This window comes from Sphaerodactylus townsendi, linkage group LG02, assembly GCF_021028975.2.
Source record: "Sphaerodactylus townsendi isolate TG3544 linkage group LG02, MPM_Stown_v2.3, whole genome shotgun sequence".
Lineage (NCBI taxonomy): Eukaryota > Metazoa > Chordata > Lepidosauria > Squamata > Sphaerodactylidae > Sphaerodactylus > Sphaerodactylus townsendi.
The window spans coordinates 25,171,582-25,188,819 of NC_059426.1; the positions used below are offsets into that span (position 1 = coordinate 25,171,582).

At 43.9% G+C, this 17,238-nt stretch overlaps 1 protein-coding gene across 1 annotated transcript in view; it reads left to right on the top strand.

Annotated features, from left to right (window-relative positions):
* The window catches only part of TTN (titin), a 371,903-nt gene that overhangs the window by 255,030 nt on the left and 99,635 nt on the right, over positions 1 to 17,238 (top strand). The window contains 22 exon segments of the mRNA XM_048484469.1: positions 41 to 188; positions 1,684 to 1,861; positions 2,558 to 2,679; positions 2,791 to 3,078; positions 3,174 to 3,470; positions 4,220 to 4,406; positions 6,010 to 6,125; positions 6,216 to 6,515; positions 6,948 to 7,247; positions 7,345 to 7,450; positions 8,883 to 9,079; positions 9,171 to 9,476; positions 10,405 to 10,683; positions 11,548 to 11,847; positions 12,297 to 12,599; positions 12,689 to 13,060; positions 13,154 to 13,456; positions 14,227 to 14,526; positions 14,620 to 14,916; positions 15,040 to 15,324; positions 15,405 to 15,698; positions 16,913 to 17,212. Coding sequence (XP_048340426.1) covers positions 41 to 188; positions 1,684 to 1,861; positions 2,558 to 2,679; positions 2,791 to 3,078; positions 3,174 to 3,470; positions 4,220 to 4,406; positions 6,010 to 6,125; positions 6,216 to 6,515; positions 6,948 to 7,247; positions 7,345 to 7,450; positions 8,883 to 9,079; positions 9,171 to 9,476; positions 10,405 to 10,683; positions 11,548 to 11,847; positions 12,297 to 12,599; positions 12,689 to 13,060; positions 13,154 to 13,456; positions 14,227 to 14,526; positions 14,620 to 14,916; positions 15,040 to 15,324; positions 15,405 to 15,698; positions 16,913 to 17,212 — 5,578 coding nt within the window.

Consider the following 17,238-nt stretch of genomic DNA (forward strand, 5'->3'; position numbering starts at 1 on the left):
AAAATAATGTGTTTTGACTTGGAGCTTCTGCTGTTTTCAGGTTGCTGACAATGTCTTCGACCAAGAGTACACCATACCAGATCTCACCCAAGGGAAAGAATATTTGTTCAGGGTTTCAGCTTGCAACAAATGTGGGCCAGGAGAACCTGCTTATATTGATGAGCCTGTCAACATGTCAGCACCTGCAAGTGAGTTTTCTTAACTTTTAGTTACTGTCGTTGATTTTATATGTCTTTTTATGTAAAGGATCCATATTGCAGCTAAGTACTTTAAGATGAACTGTACAAAACCATCTTTAATCCAATACGCAGCACTTTGCTTTCCTCCCGGTAGGCAAGTCAACTCATGTCCTACTTCATGTTTTCTCACAATACTAGAACCAGGGGGCATTCATTGAAAATGCTGGGGGGAAGAATTAGGACTAATAAAAGGAAACACTTCTTCACGCAGCGTGTGATTGGTGTTTGGAATATGCTGCCACAGGAGGTGGTGATGGCCACTAACCTGGATAGCTTTAAAAAGGGCTTGGACAGATTTATGGAGGAGAAGTCGATCTATGGCTACCAATCTTGATCTTCCTTGACCTGAGATTGCAAATGCCTTAGCAGACCAGGTGCTCGGGAGCAGCAGCAGCAGCAGCAGCAGACCATTGCTTTCACCTCCTGCATGTGAGCTCCCAAAGGCACCTGGTGGGCCTCTGCGAGTAGCAGAGTGCTGGACTAGATGGACTCTGGTCTGATCCAGCAGGCTAGTTCTTATGTTCTTATGTTCTTATGTTTACATTCTTCTTCTGTTATTGTAAATACACTGTAGTTCTTTTGATGCAAGATTAAACCAACTTTACACAATTAGAGAGTTTGCCTTACCATAGAGTTTTTCATACCTTTAAGACTCGGCTGCTGTTTTTATCTCTAATCATCTGATTTTGTAATTGTCTCATTTAGCATTTACACTCCAGAGGAGACCAGTATGTTAGTGCACTGCAGCAAAACATTTAAAAAGCCCTGTGATACCTTGCAGATGGATTGACACAGATATAAATACATATACAAACGTTTATAGGTGTAGAAAAAATGCAAATAGTGAGATCAATAGAACATAAAATTCTAGGGATACAGATTCTGATGTTTCCACAGACAGTTCAGAGATATTACAGAGAAAAACCTTGAGCAATCAAGATAGTAATATTGCAGGCTGTAGCCTGTCACTAATTGAGAAGGAACCTCCTGCAACCAATGAAGTGAACTTTAGTCCATAAAAGTATTTATCACAATAAGTCTGGTCATTGTTTTAAAGGGGACACTCTTATCTTGTAATCTTCTGTCATGATGGGCTTGCAGCCCTAACAAAGGGCTCCTTCTAGCATTGCATTTGCAGCACCAGCTTATATTCACACTGCAAAACTAACACAAGAAGTTCCTTGACCATGGGGGAGAAGGCTGTGTAGTTGTTCCTGATGCCCATGTCAGCCCTCTGAGGAATGGGTCAATACTGGCATGGAAAGAAGATATAGCATGGGCCCCTCCTGTGTGGCTTCTTACACTGTCATTGCTGCATAGCAAAGAACTAGCCCATGGTTACCCCTTTTCCAGCAAAGTATGCAGAAGGGCAATAAAAAGCTGGAAAAGTTTAGGTTGTTGTAAATTCTCATGCATTTTCTTCTTTTTTTCCCCCTCCTTACAGCGGTGCCAGATCCACCAGAGAATGTTAAATGGAGGGATCCATCCTCAAAATCCATTTTCCTCACCTGGGATCCACCCAAATATGATGGCGGTTCACGTATCAAAGGTTACATGGTTGAAAAATGCCAGCGGGGCACCGACAAATGGGAGCCTTGCGGGGAGCCAGTCATTGAAACTAAGTAAGATGTTATTGTTGTCAGTGTTAGGCTGATTCCGCACGGGCCAAAAACAGCAGCATGAAAATGGTGTAAAAGGGTTTATACCAGGGGTAGGGAACCTGCGGCTCGAGAGCCGCATGCGGCTCTTCTGCCCTTGCACTGTGGCTCCACGAGCCGAGCCACCGGCCCAATCCTTGCCCGCCCTGCCAGAGCCAGCCCCAGAGGCGGCGCGCGCAAAATGCCCGCGGTTGGCTGGGCAGCACCGCTTGGGACTTCCCCTCGCCCGCCCCATTGGGAAGGCTGGCGTGGAGTGCCTCCAGCCCGGCGGCCGGTGGGAGGCCGGAGAGCCGCGAGCTTCATCCTTGCACCCGCCCACCGCAGGCAGCCAGGGCGAAGCGCGCATCCATGCGCTTACCTCAGGAGATGAAGCCCGGGAATGCAAAAAAGGTTAAAAAACCCCTATATATATAGTGTTATCTTTATTTTAAATGTCAAAAATTATTTGCGGCTCCAAGTGTTTTCTTTTCCCGTGGAAAACAGGTCCAAATGGCTCTTTGAGTGTTAAAGGTTCCCTACCCCTGGTTTATACTGTTTTCACACCGTTTTCACACTGCTGTTTTTTGGCCCGTGCGGAATCAGCCTAAGATAGAAATGCTCTCTTGGAAATGGTTACGTTGAAATGACCTTTATGCATTGAAACTTGTTTATGCTCAACAGAATGGAAGTCACTAAGCTCAAGGAAGGGGAGTGGTATTCTTATCGGGTAAAAGCACTAAACAGGCAAGGAGCGAGCAAACCGAGCAAGCCAACCGATGACATCCAAGCTATGGACGCCATGGGTAACTTCTCCGATTACCTTAAAACGGCATTTGTATAAAATGAATGGTGGGTCGGTAGAGGCTGTGTCACACATATAATGCATCGTTTTAATTCTCTCTCTCTCAAATCAGAGGCCCCAGAAATTTTCCTAGATGTGAAACTGCTAGCTGGAATCACCGTAAAAGCCGGAACTAAAATTGAACTGCCAGCAACCATAGCCGGAAAGCCTGAACCTCGGATCACTTGGACAAAGGCTGATAATATTCTGAGGCCTGACAAAAGAATCACCATTGAATCCAAACCCAATCATTCTACAGTCATCATTGCAGACAGCGTGAGAAGCGACAGCGGCACCTATATTATTGAAGCTGTAAATGCCAGCGGTCGGGCAACTGCAGTGGTTGAAGTTAATGTTCTCGGTACGGCAGCTTTCTTTTCATACAAATTATTGCCGGTGTTTTCAGAAATAAGTATTTGAATAGAAGAGGTTCAAACTCTTATTATGTATCCACAGATAAGCCTGGGCCACCCGCTGCATTTGACGTGTCGGAAATTACAAATGTATCTTGTCTTTTGACGTGGAATCCTCCTCGGGATGACGGTGGCTCCAAGATCACAAACTACGTTCTGGAGAAAAGAGCTGGAGACAGTGAAATTTGGCACAAGCTGTCATCAACTATCAAAGAAACAAATTTCAAGGTTACGAACTTGACCCCTCTTAAAGAGTACATCTTCAGAGTCAGTGCAGAAAACATGTATGGAGTCGGAGAACCAGCCAAGTCTGAGTCTATTATTGCTAAATATTCATTCGGTAAGTTGACAGAAAGGCCTCTTGTCATATCAAGCAGCGATGGACTGAAAATGACTTCAGTGTGGTAGTTGCTCCATTAACTGTATAGTTGTGTAGGTGGGTACCACCTAATCGCACTGATCAGTCTTCATATTATTTCTCACCACACTGTGGCTAGTACTGTGGAAATAACCTTGTGGCTAGCATTGTGGAAATAACCTACATGATGGATTCAGATAATGAGCAGTCTGAATAGCTCAGTTTGACGAGCGCTAGGAAATTATGCAGGGCCAGCCACTGTTTGTACTTGAATGGGAGACCACCAAGGAAGTTCAGGGTTGCTATGCAGAGGAAGGCAATGTGCCTTGAAACCCCCATGATCCTGGGGTCACCATGAGTTGTTTACAACTTGACAACATATAATTGTTATTATTACACTTTACTAAGTAAGCCAGTGTTGTGTAGCAGTTAAGTGTCAAACTACAACCAAGGAGACATGGATTCAAATCCCCGTGGTGCTTCCTAGATGACCTTGGGGTCAAGGGACGATATATGCCACCTGGGGTCCTTGTAGGAAGAGTAGGTTAAGAATCTAAACAAGTAAATAGAAGTGAAGCAAGAGTCACGGAAAGGCAGCCACCAAACGGAAGCTATTTTATGAGAAATGACACATTCCACAGACAAGAGACTTTTAAAAACATTTGCACAAAATAGCAAATAAGTGAGTGTTAATTCTCTTCCTTTTTTTTCATTTCTGCTTCATTGTTCAGATCCACCGGGTCCTCCAACTCGAGTTCAGCCAGTCGAGGTCACGAAAGATTCTGTAACATTATCATGGGCTGAACCAGATGAAGATGGCGGCAGCCCTATCACTGGTTACTGGGTTGAACGATTTGACCCTGACAGTGGCAAATGGGTCCGATGCCATAAAATCCCAGTTAAAGATACAACATTCAAGTGAGTATAACTCTCTGCTGAGTTTGTAGATGGATCTGTAGACACAGAAGAACATTAAATATTCAATATATTAATTAATAGATCGTTTTCATGTTGGTTCTGGAGGGTTTTCCGGGCTGTGTGGCCGTGGTCTGGTGGATTTTGCTCCTAACGTTTCGCCTGCATCTGTGGCTGGCATCTTCAGAGGTGTATCACAGGCCCTTTCCCCACTTACCTTAAGCCCCGCACTACTCTCCCCAAGTAGCGTGGGGTCCAGCTGCACTTTCCACTTCAGGGGCGGCGAGAACGCAGCCACCCCGACACTGCCTCTCTCGTACCCCCTCAGCGCACGTAATTCCTGGCGCCTTTTGAAATGGCGCCTTTTTATGACCCTGCGTGGGGAAGCCGGGGCGCGCGCCAGGAATTGCTCGCGCTGGGAATTGCGCGCAGCGACCCTTGGACAAAGGTGAGTGGGGAAAGGGCCACAAAGAAAAGTCTGTTTCTAACTGTGTCTAAGTGAGAAGGGAAAGTTTAGTGTGGTTTATTGTCCATGTCCCAGGGTGGACATTTTCATATTGTCCTGATTCCACTTTATAGCCCAGCTTTGGGTAGGCTCATCAGAGCTTGGGAGCTGAGCAGGGTAGGCCATGATCAGGTCTTGGACGGGATACTACAAAGGAAGAATGGGGTTGGAATTCACGGGAGGGTAATGGCAAGCTATTTCTTGCCTGGAATGTCCTGTGGATGGGGTCCCCGTGATGAGGTTGCAACTTGGCAGTACATTCTTCTTCTATTTCACATTATAGCCAGAATAAATAATAAATAAATAATAATAACTGGTGCCCTGTAAACTAATTACCTAACACCCCTTCTGTTGAATCCATAATTGCCATTGGAAATATCCATTCCAAGCAATATGCACAAATACTGTTTATGGAATAAAGATACTGGGTGGTCACCTGCACAGCAGCACAAGTGGTTGCTGTTGAGTTGCGGCATGATCAGGTCTTCTAAGGTGATTCTGTGTCACTGCATCAGGTCACAGAACTAAGTGTTAGTATCAGAACTTTCCCAAAACCAGCCACCTGTTGCTTGCTACTACAAACTCTGTTTTTCACAGCCTAGTGTTAAATTTGCCCATCTCCAAGAAGATACCTTTTGTTTTCCATACCATGATGTGGATGGCCCAGATTAGTCTGATCTCATCAGATCTTAGAAGATAAGCTGTGGTGAAAATGAATGTAGAAGACCTTTGAAATCGGGCAGGAAAAATAAGACATATCCTGTTTTCCACACAGCAAGCAGGAAATGTCCTGACCCTGGTTTTTTGTTTGTTAGTTTGTTTTGGGGTGGTTTTTTTGCTAATTTACCATTTACTTAAAAAAAACCAGGTTGAGCAGAAATAAAATGTCCTGAAGACATTTTGGGGACAAAGTTGTGCGGAGCTGTTCCCCCGAATGCTTTTTTTTAACGTCCTCAAGATGTTTTATTTGTGCCATGCAGAAAGGGCCATGAGCTAACATATATGGAGTTTACACTTGTATTGATGATATAAAAATCTTGGTTTAGTACAACTTGGTATTTTGTATTAAATATATGTTTCATGCATCATCGCTGTTCTTAGGGTGAAAGGTCTTACAAACAAGAAGAAGTACAAGTTCCGTGTCTTAGCAGAGAATCTTGCTGGACCAGGAAAACCAAGCAAAGAGACCGAGCCAATCTTGGTGAAGGACCCCATTGGTATGGAAAATACTAGTTATGGCTTAATGCAATATCTCAATTCAAGATATAACGATGGTGTTTAAATCTAAATTATCAATTTATGTCCAGATCCCCCATGGCCTCCTGGGAAGCCAACAGTGAAAGATGTCGCCAAGACCTCATGTTTCCTTCAGTGGACAAAGCCGGAACACGATGGCGGTGCCAAGATTGAGTCATATGTCATTGAGTTGTTAAAGTCTGGTACAGAGGAGTGGGTGAGAGTGGCTGATGGAATTCCCTCAACTGAATACTTCCTCAAAGGACTCATGGAAAAACAAGAGTACTCCTTCCGTGTCAGAGCTGTGAACAAGGTCGGAGAGAGTGAACCCAGTGACCCTAGCGATCCTGTGCTTTGCAAAGAGAGACTGAGTAAGTAGCATTTCCGAACATTAAAGCCAGAGAGAATGTCTGGAACGCAATAAAAGCATTAACCTGTACTATTCACATTATCGTGCCCTTTGAACCATTGTTTTAAGAACGTCCTTTTCCCCCTCGTCCTTAATGGAATGGATCCAACTATGCAGTTCTTCCAACAAAACAGCACTACCATTTGTGGATGATGGGATGGCAACTTTTGCCAAATCCCCCAACAGCAGATGCTGACTTTGCCCGCAGTGCTGCACTGACCTCTTCCCAGCAACAAAGTTTGAGTGGGTGACTCGGTGTGGTGCAATAGTAGGGGGAAGCGGGGAAGTCCCACTCTGTGGAGTCTCTGGTTGGTTGGTTGGTTGGTTGGATGCATGCCAATAATCTGTGAAGTTCCAATTAGCTACAGGTATTTTAATTTAATCTTTTTTACAGATCCTCCTTCACCACCTCGTTGGCTTGAGGTCATTAATATCACTAAAAACACTGCGGACCTTAAATGGACAGCACCAGAACGAGACGGCGGCTCCCCTATTACAAATTACATTGTGGAAAAGAGAGATGTACGACGGAAAGGCTGGCAAACAGTAGACACCACTGTAAAGGACACCAAATATACAGTGACACCACTGACAGAAGGCTCTCTGTATGTGTTCCGTGTGGCAGCAGAAAATATAGCAGGGCAGAGTGACTACTGTGAAATTGAAGACTCCGTCCTTGCTAAAGATACTTTCAGTAAGTTGTCCGTGTACATGTTCAGACTATGATGTCGGCAAACTAGATTTGTAGTTTTTAGAGTTCAGTTTTCCTCATGTCAATATTTTATTTTCAGCTACTCCTGGAGCACCATATGCACTTACACCAGTTGAAGTGACGAAGAGACACGTTGACCTAAAATGGGAACCACCTAAGAATGATGGCGGCAGGCCAATTCAAAGGTAGCAATAGTTGTGGGGGTGGGGGTGGTCCTTGTGGTTAGTGGTGGTAATAATGGTGATAATAATAGATCTTGTGAGTATATGTCATACACATAATTATTTTAAAATCCTTTGGTTTGTACTAGATGAGTGGCAGCCCTAATAGCCAAACTAGCCTGATCTAAACAGGGTTAATACTTGGATGAGAGACCAGCAAGGGACACTGGGGCTACAATGCAGAGGAAGGCAACGGGAAACCAACTCCAGTGGCGTAGCGCTCATAGGGCAGGGGGGTGATGCCCCCGGGAGAGCAGAAACGGGGGCATGGCTGGGCCGTCAAGGAGGTATGGCGTGGCATTCCGGAGTGGGGGTGGGCAACACTGCAGCAGGGGCACAGGGCGTGCGCACACCCGGGTGCTGTTTCCCCTTGCTCCGCCTCTGACCATCTCTGATCATCTCTTGCATTGATGATCATCTCTGATCATCTCTTGCATCAGATGGAATATCATGGGGTCACTATGAATCAGTTGACACTGGTCAGCACCAATTACCCTGAGATAACTAAAAGTGCTGTAGGGAGATAAAGAACATAAAATCTAAAAAATCTAAAAGCAGGACATTGATGTATAATTACAAAAGTATTGTTTTGAGGGACAAGAAAAGTGGTGTACAAATCTGGGGAATGCCACGCTTCCAAAGACTGAACCCCTTGTTTCATCTTTCCAAGATTGAGAAGCAAATCTAAGACTCATAAATCAACAGGGGGAGGAAATTCAGATGAAGAATGAATAATTAGGACAAGGTGGGCATAGATATACATTTGATGGTAAAGTGAACTAGAAACCTAAAGGAAGATCGTTGAGAAAGGGAGCGTGCTGCTCAGAAACTGAAACCTCCTGCCAAAGAATAAACTAGTTTTGGTAAGAATTACTTTAATCTGTGAAGCTCAGGGATCTACAGTAAAAGTAAAGGTAATTCCCCTGTGCCAGCACTGGATCTTTCCTGACCCATGGCGTGGCATCGTATCACAACATTAACTAGGCAGGATATTGGTTGTTGTGGGTTTTCTGGGCTGTGTGGCCATGGTCTGGTAGATCTTGTTCCTAACGTTTCGCCTGCATCTGTTCCTGGCATCTTCAGAGGTGTATCACAGAGAGAAGTCTGTTATACACTGTGTCCAGTCAGACTATGGCAGACTATGTTTGCGGGGTGGTTCACCGTTGCCTTCCCCAGTCATCTACACTTTACCGCCAGCAAGTTGGCCTACAATAGTAGGGGGGAAATCGGAAAGCTTTACTTTAGAAAGTCAATGGATAGTTAGATACAGTCCAATATTTTTAATACAGTTTTGTTGCATAAATTATCGATTTGCTTTGTTCCAACTTTATTCTCTTTGATTGTTTTAGCCGTATGGTTGTTTTCATGCTCCTTATAACACCTCTTCTTGCTATAGATATGTTATTGAAAAGAAGGAGAAGCTGGGCACACGCTGGGTGAAAGCCGGCAAAACAGCTGGACCTGACTGTCAGTACAGAGTTACCGATGTCATTGAAGGCACAGAAGTTCAATTCCAAGTACGTGCTGAGAATGAGGCTGGTTGTGGTCATCCAAGTGAGCCAACTGATATCCTTGCAATTGAAGATCCAACAAGTGAGTTACAGAACTAATTTTAATGAATGAAACGTTAGCACAACATGTTGTTTAGAACAGGCAATGACATATGTCTTTTCTATTGTGTCAGGTCCTCCTTCACCGCCTCTGGACTTGCATGTGACAGATGCGAGCAGAAGTCACATTTCAATTTCATGGAAGCCACCAGAGAAAAATGGCGGTAGTCCTATAATTGGATACAATGTTGAACTTTGTGAGGCTGGGACTGAAAAATGGATGCGCGTAAATTCTAGACCTATTAAAGACTTGAAATACAAAGCGGAAGAAGGCATCGTTCCTGACAAGGAGTATGTGCTGAGAGTCAGAGCGGTCAACGCTATAGGAGCTAGTGATCCATCTGACATATCAGAAAACGTTGTGGCAAAGGATCCTGATTGTGAGTATTATACTATTTAATCATAGTCCCCTTCCACACAGCAAATGTATAACGGGTTGCACTGTTTTCGCATTCACATGCATCTGTGCAGGCAGCAATTGGAGCCCACGGAAACAATCTGGGTTGCTGTCGCACCTTTGCACGGAGACCCGTCAATTTTTTTAATTACTTCCCATGCATGCGTAGCTATGCAGGCATGCATGAGTGAACCACCAAATGTCCTACAATGAATTAACCATGCCAATGTCCTATGATACAACCACCTGCACTTGCGTAGCTATGCAGAAGCAAGCCGCAAAATTTTTAAAAAGGAAAACGGAGGCGAATATAGCGCCTCCTGCTCAGCTGTTCACTTGCGAGTGGCATCAACCCAGGATTTTTGGAAAGGATTGCTTGTTTAACAATTCTAAAAAAAAAAAAACACGGTTTGGGGGGAAATAGCACAAGGCAGACTCGTTTGGGGAGCGGGATCTGGCAAAGTATCCCCCCCCCCCCCCGGGTTTTTTAGCACCCTACACCCATGTTTATTGGTTCAAGCAGAAGGGGCCTCAAATTAAACAATGATGGCAAAATGAAATATGGAATATGCTGCCACAGGAGGTGGTGATGGCCACTAACCTAGATAGCTTTAAAAGGGGCTTGGACAGATTTATGGAGGAGAAGTCGATCTATGGCTACCAATCTTGATCCTCCTTGATCTGAGATTGCAAGTGCCTTAGCAGACCAGGTGCTCGGGAGCAACAGCAGCAGAAGGCCATTGCTCTCACATCCTGCATGTGAGCTCCCAAAGGCACCTGGTGGGCCACTGTGAGTAGCAGAGTGCTGGACTAGATGGACTCTGGTCTGATCCAGCTGGCTTGTTCTTATGTTCTTATGTTCTTATGACCTTGACAACCTGACTGAAATCTGTTTCTGGGCGTCCTTGTAGGTAATCCAACTGTTGATCTAAAGACTCAAGACCTTGTTGTTGTGGAAGGCCAGAAGATCAGTATCCCTGCTCCCTTCAGAGCTGTTCCAACTCCAACCATTTCATGGCACAAAGATGGGAAGGAGCTTAAAGTAGGCGACAGGACAACAATGAAGAGCGACCACATTTCAGCCTTGCTGGAACTCGCTAACGCTGTGCATCCCGACGCCGGGGTTTATACAATCACTTTGGAGAACAAATTGGGCTCGACAACTGGTTCGGTCAATGTCAAAGTAATAGGTAATCTATCTTTCTATGTTAGCAGACTTTCTAATTACTGATGATGGTGAGCAGGTGGCAAGATCTTCATTTCTTAGCTTTATGATAGATACATAACTGGCAATGTTATTCGTAATGGATATCCCGGTTATAATAATGACTATCCATTGCTCTTGGAAATTTCAGCTAATATTTGGAACTGTCAGTTTAATTCACATTGCATGTTTATTGTTCAGATGCTTTGTGGAAACATAAATAAGAATACGTTAGGTGCCTATATGTTAGGACCAGCAGTGGTGTAGTGGTTAAGAGCAGGTGCGTTCTAATCTGGAGGAGCTGGGTTTGATTCCCCGCTTTCCCGCTTGAGCTGTGGAGGCTTACATGGGGAATTAGCCTGTGCATGTTAGCATGTTAGCCTGTGCACTTCCACACACGCCAGCTGGGTGACCTTGGGCTAGTCACAGCTTTTCAGAGCTCTGTCAGCCCTACCCACCTCACAGGGTGTTTGTTGTGAGGGGGGAAGGGAAAGGAGCCCCTTTGAGCCTCCTACAGGAGAGAAAGGGGGGGGGATATAAATCCAAACTCTTCTTCTTTTACCTCCATACATATTAGCTTGGCTCGAGAAATCGGTGCGTAAAACTCCGCTTATGGAATAGTTGTTTTCTGCCTTTCTTGCTGCAGCATTCTGCATGCGCGCTCTGTCACAAATGCTCTTGAACAGGGTAGAATGGTGGACAGCATTTCACAGGGAAATCAACCCCCTCTCCAAACCGCGCTGGCGGAAACCCTCCTCTGCTCGGATCCATTGCAATATTTCTATTAACACCATTTTATCATTGCTTTCTTAATTAAATGCTATGTGCTTATCTATTGTTATTCCAACAGGTTTGCCAGGACCATGCAAAGATATTAAGGCAAGTGAGGTGACTAAAAACTCATGCAAAGTGACCTGGGAACCGCCTGAATTTGATGGCAACACTCCTATATTGCATTATGTGCTTGAACGAAGAGAAGCTGGGAGGAGAACATATACACCAGTGATGTCTGGCGAGAACAAGTTGGCCTGGCAAGTAAAGGATCTTATACCAAATGGTGAATACTACTTCCGTGTTAAAGCTGTCAATAAAATTGGAGGAGGTGAATACCTTGAGCTGAGAAACCCAGTGATTGCAGAAGATCCAAAGCGTAAGTTTTCACGTCACTATGTATTTATTATTTACTCCATTGTCATCCCACTAATTTTCTAATGAGTCTGTCTCAGAGTGACTAACAGTATTCTATATCATTAAATAAACAAGTGTACAAGCAATGCAACTAATATAAATTATAAAACCAGAATTTAGCAATGCATCTAAAATACTTTAAAAGATGGTGCCCTCAGTTTTCCCTTAACAGAGTACACAACAGTAGCATTATTAAATGTAATAGTGCAAAAGAACAGCACAGAAATACCCATCAGGGATCATTTCCTGGGAGGGTCCAGCAATGAGTCCAACTGATGTACAGCCATCAACCATCAACCCAATGGAACATCTCCATTTTACAGGCCCTATAGAACTAGGCTAACTCATAGTGGTCTGTAGCTTCTCCATGCCTTTTGTTCATATGTTGTCTTTTTAATTTTCACCATGCAGAGCGTCCAGACCCACCTGTTGACCCTGAAGTTCACAATCCAACATCCAAGTCAGTAACGTTGACATGGAAGCCACCAATGTATGATGGAGGAACCAAAATTATGGGCTATATTCTAGAAAAGATGGCTAAGGGAGATGAAAAATGGGAGAGATGCAATGACTTTTTGGTTCCTCTGTTGACCTACACTGTGAAAGGTCTTGAAGAAGGCAAAGAATATCAGTTCCGCGTCCGTGCAGAGAATGCTGCAGGTGTCAGTGAACCTTCTCGGGCTACTCCTCCAGTGAAAACAGTAGATCCCATTGGTATGTTTTCCTTCCTTTTTTCCCCCTGCCAATGAGTTTCTACTGCTATTCTTCCAAATGTAACATCTCACTACATTTTGTAATTACAGAGGCTCCAAAAGTCTTCCTCGCTGCTAATCTACAGGACGGACTTGAGGTGAAGCAAGGTTCTGAGATTCCACTTGAAGCGCACATTACTGGGTCACCTTACCCAGCTATCAGCTGGCTGTGGAATGATGAAATTATTAAACCAGAAGAAATTAAGAAGAGAGTCACCAAAACGACTAGGAGAAAGAAAGGTGAAGCTGATGACGAGCCTTTCCAGTTGGCCCTGACGGAACGTTTGAACATTGACAACCACAGAGAAGGGGTCTCTGAGCTGGCAGTTCGAGACTCAATCCGAGCAGACCATGGCATCTTCACAATCCATGTTCAAAATGATCACGGTGTTGCGAAAGCTTCCTGTGAAGTTAATATATTAGGTATGCATGGAGATGCATGAAGTATTTTTCTTCAAAATCTAAGATGTGAGACATTTGAAGCAGCGCTCATCCTTCTTTTTGTTTTAAATACAGATGTGCCCGGACCGCCAGTTGAGTTTGCTTTTGAAGAAGTTCGGAAAACTTCCATTGCGTGCAAGTGGGAGCCTCCTCTTGACGATGGCGGAAGTGAAATTTTGAACTACGTCCTGGAAAGGAAAGACAACTCGAAAGCTGAAATCGGATGGGTCAGCATCACTTCCACACTGAGGCACTGCAAATATAATGTGTCCAAACTGATTGAAGGAAAAGAATACCTCTTCCGGGTGAAGGCCGAGAACAGAGTGGGAGTTGGACCACCATGTGTTTCAAACCCTGTGGTAGCTCAAGATCCGTTCAGTAAGTGCGGTTCTGCATGTACACTACGCAAAAACTATCTTACAGTTGTATACCGCTTTAATTTTAAAACTATAATTCTGTAGATACACCTGAAACTTAAAAGAAACATAAGTAAACATAGTCCTTTTCCACACAACACAAATAAAACAGTGTTGGGAAGGTAAATAAATCATTGGCAGGAGCTCTACCCAGCTCCCCCCACAAAAAAAGAGGTTTGGGCAACAGTTTATTTCCTCCTCCACAACGCTTTATTTGGATCCTCTAAACTAGCGCTTGTTTTTGCTTCTAATGTTTTATTTCTCTCGCCCACTCTTACTTTAATTTTCTCATGCTGGAGAGGGGAGGGGGAGAATTACAGCTCAAAATCCTGCCTGTTTAGCTTGCTGCCTTTGAGCAGTCTTTTCTCTCTCATGCCCTTCCCGGCACCGTTCCCCAGAACAGGAACTCTGAGGGTAGGTAAGAATTTTCTTTGTTCAGTATCTAAAACTGGGATTTATCTCTGTGGAGCTCAATAGCATGTTGACGCAGAGTGGAAGGAGAGGAGGAGCTGCCTGAAGAGAGCCTAGACTACATGTTGTTTTAGAAAAACATAATGTTTATTTGTTTGTTTGTTTGTTTGTTTCGACTTATTAGTCGCCCTCCTCCGAAGGGCTCAGCGCAACGTACAACATGTTTATTGCTTATTCCACTGGGAAAAACATACATACACTTGATGTGTGCAGTCTGGAATGATTGTCTAAAAACGTGTGTGTCTTCTTTTTTTTCAATAGCTCCTCCTGAGGCACCGGATAAACCTGAAGTAGTAGAACCAAGCGGCAGCAGCATGTTGGTGAAATGGAATGAACCCAAAGACAACGGTAGCCCCATTTTGGGATACTGGCTTGAAAAACGTGAAATCAAGGGAACTCACTGGGCTCGTGTGAATAAAGAACTTGTTAATGCCCTGGAAATGAGAGTTGAGGACCTTTTGGAAGGACTGACTTATATTTTCAGAGTCTGTGCCGAAAACGCAGCTGGCCCTGGCAAATTCAGCCCCCCATCAGATCCCAAAACTGCACAAGACCCAATATGTAAGTTTAATCGACCGCATTGCTAACGAGCGTGACGAGGGTAGTTTTAAAAGTTTATTAATTTTTGTTTACCTTTTTAACTTTTCCTTCAAGTGCCACCTGGTCCACCTGTTCCAAGAATTCTGGACACAAGTGCGACATCTATCGATCTAGAATGGGATCCTCCGCTATACACTGGGGGTAGTGACATCACGGGATACTTTGTTTACAAGCAACTGGTTGGCTCGAATGAATGGTCACGCTGCATGGATAAGGCTATTAAGGTTCGAAGTTATATAGTCAAAGGAATTAGGGAAGGTGCTGATTACAGACTCCGTGTTACTGCTATTAACATTGCTGGGGAAGGACCTCCTGGACAAACAGAACCCGTAACAGTTGCAGAACCCCAAGGTACTAAAATCACGTATTATGTAAAATTTAAAGTAAATTGTGTAAAATTTAAAGTAAAGCCTGGTGTAAAATAGACCACGGGATCATAAACGTATAAGTTGTCTCTCCTTTTTTTGTACATAGAGCCCCCCACTGTTGAATTAGATATTTCTGTCAGAGCGGGTATTCAGATATTGGCGGGTAAAGCTCTGAAAATTCCCGCTATCGTCACTGGACGCCCTGCACCTACAATTGAATGGACTTTAGAGGATGGGGAAATTGACAAAGAACGGGCTGTGATTGAAAATGTCGGCACTTCATCCGAACTGTTTATCAAGAACGCGCTCAGAAAGGATCATGGAAGATACGTGATTACTGCAACCAATGAAAGTGGTTCGAAATTTGCTGCAACTAGAGCAGAGATATTTGGTAAGTAGTCCTACAATCAGGAAAATGAATAGATAAGATGTTTGTGCTTTTTAGTAAAGTATGATCTCTTCTTTTTTCAGATGTGCCCGGACCAGTGACTGACCTACATCCTGTAGTGGTGAATAGGAAAATGTGTCTACTTAATTGGGATGATCCCAAAGATGATGGAGGAAGTGAGCTTGTAGGTTTCCTTGTAGAAAGAAAAGATGCCAAAATGCACACCTGGAGACTAGCTGTAGACACAGACAGATCTAAGTGTGATATCACAGGACTTGTTGAAGGACAAGAGTACAAGTTCCGCGTGTTCGCCAAGAACAAGTTTGGCTGTGGTCCACCTGTTGAACTGGGACCTATCCTTGCTGTGGACCCCAAAGGTAAAGTTGTTGTGTTAATATTAAATGATCATAGCACTTTGGAGAGAGGATCTTTCAAGCTATCTTGTGTGTCTTTTGTATGACAGAAAGGCTATACTTTTTCTGAATTAATGTCACTGATTCTCTCTGCCTGTTACCTGCAAGTCAGCCTTTGGACTGTGATAGTTGCTAGTAGTCTTGATGACTGAGGTTAGATGCAGCACAGGTGGCAGGGCCCAAAAGGCAGAAAAAAACAGTGTGTTCAGGTACACAATAGTAATGAGGTATCTTTAAGGTATCATCAGCTGCGTAATTGTCTTATGTAACAGTACACACCATCACCCCAAACCACCACTGGTAAAGGTGGCCTAGGGGCTGAAAGGAGCACGAGCAGGCACACGCACAAGCTCTTCAGGAGATCCTGTCAGGCTATTCTCTTCCACCTCTGAGGGAATATTGTTAAAACTGTGAGGAGATTTCACTGCAGTAGAAGAGCAAGATTTGAGTCCAGTAGTACTTTAAAGACCAACAAGATTTCAAGATTCTGAGGTCAAAGAAGGGAGCTTTGATTCTTGAAAGCTTCACACAGAAGAGGACAAGAAAGCAATTGCAGCAGAACACTATACGGGGATTAGAGGATGTCCGAAGCTGGTAGATGATCAGAAGTTTCAGGTGAACATAATGTACATGAGGTTATGAAGGCAGACACCCATATGACTAGAGAGAAGGTGTAGTAGCTACCAGTAATCAGAAGGTGCGGATAATGGAGATTCTGACAATGGAGGTTGCAAACTGTTATCATGCAAGTAAAGGCCGAAATTAATTACCGAAACAATGCTTCTCATTTTTTAGAGAATATACGTGGAAAATTCGAGTTGTTTATGACAGTCCTAAATATTGGCATTAGAATTAACATGATAGAATTAGCATGATAGATAATATTAGAATTAGCATGATACTTTACTATTGAGGTGGATATTTCATGTCAAGAGGTAAAGAAATAGGGGGGGTCGTTAAAAATCTGCAGGATGATTTCCAGGGTGGAGGTGAGTTCAATCTTTAGTTAATTTAAATGCCGTGAGCCTCTTGGGTAATGTAAGATTATACACCCATATGAATAAAATAGCCATTTGGTATTGTTGCCATCTTCAGCTGCACATTTGCTGAACTATGATTGAAAAGTGTGATTGTCAAGGAATGCTTGTGTCACCTTAAGGCCTTTCTCGTCTCAACAGGTCCTCCAACATCACCTGAAAGGTTCATGTACACCGAGAGAACAAAATCAAGTGTTACGCTTGACTGGAAACCTCCCCGTAACGATGGAGGCAGCCCCATCATTGGCTACCTTGTGGACAAAAGAAGACACGACGCAACCGAGTTTGAAAGAGTCAATAAGAGACTCTGCCCAACGACATCACTTCTTGTTGACAATCTCGCCGAGCTGCATATGTATGAGTTCCGGGTCAAGGCCGTCAACGATATAGGAGAAAGTGAACCCTCCCTGCCACTTAATGTAGTTATCCAGGATGATGAAGGTGAGGGGCTATTAACAGCATCCAAT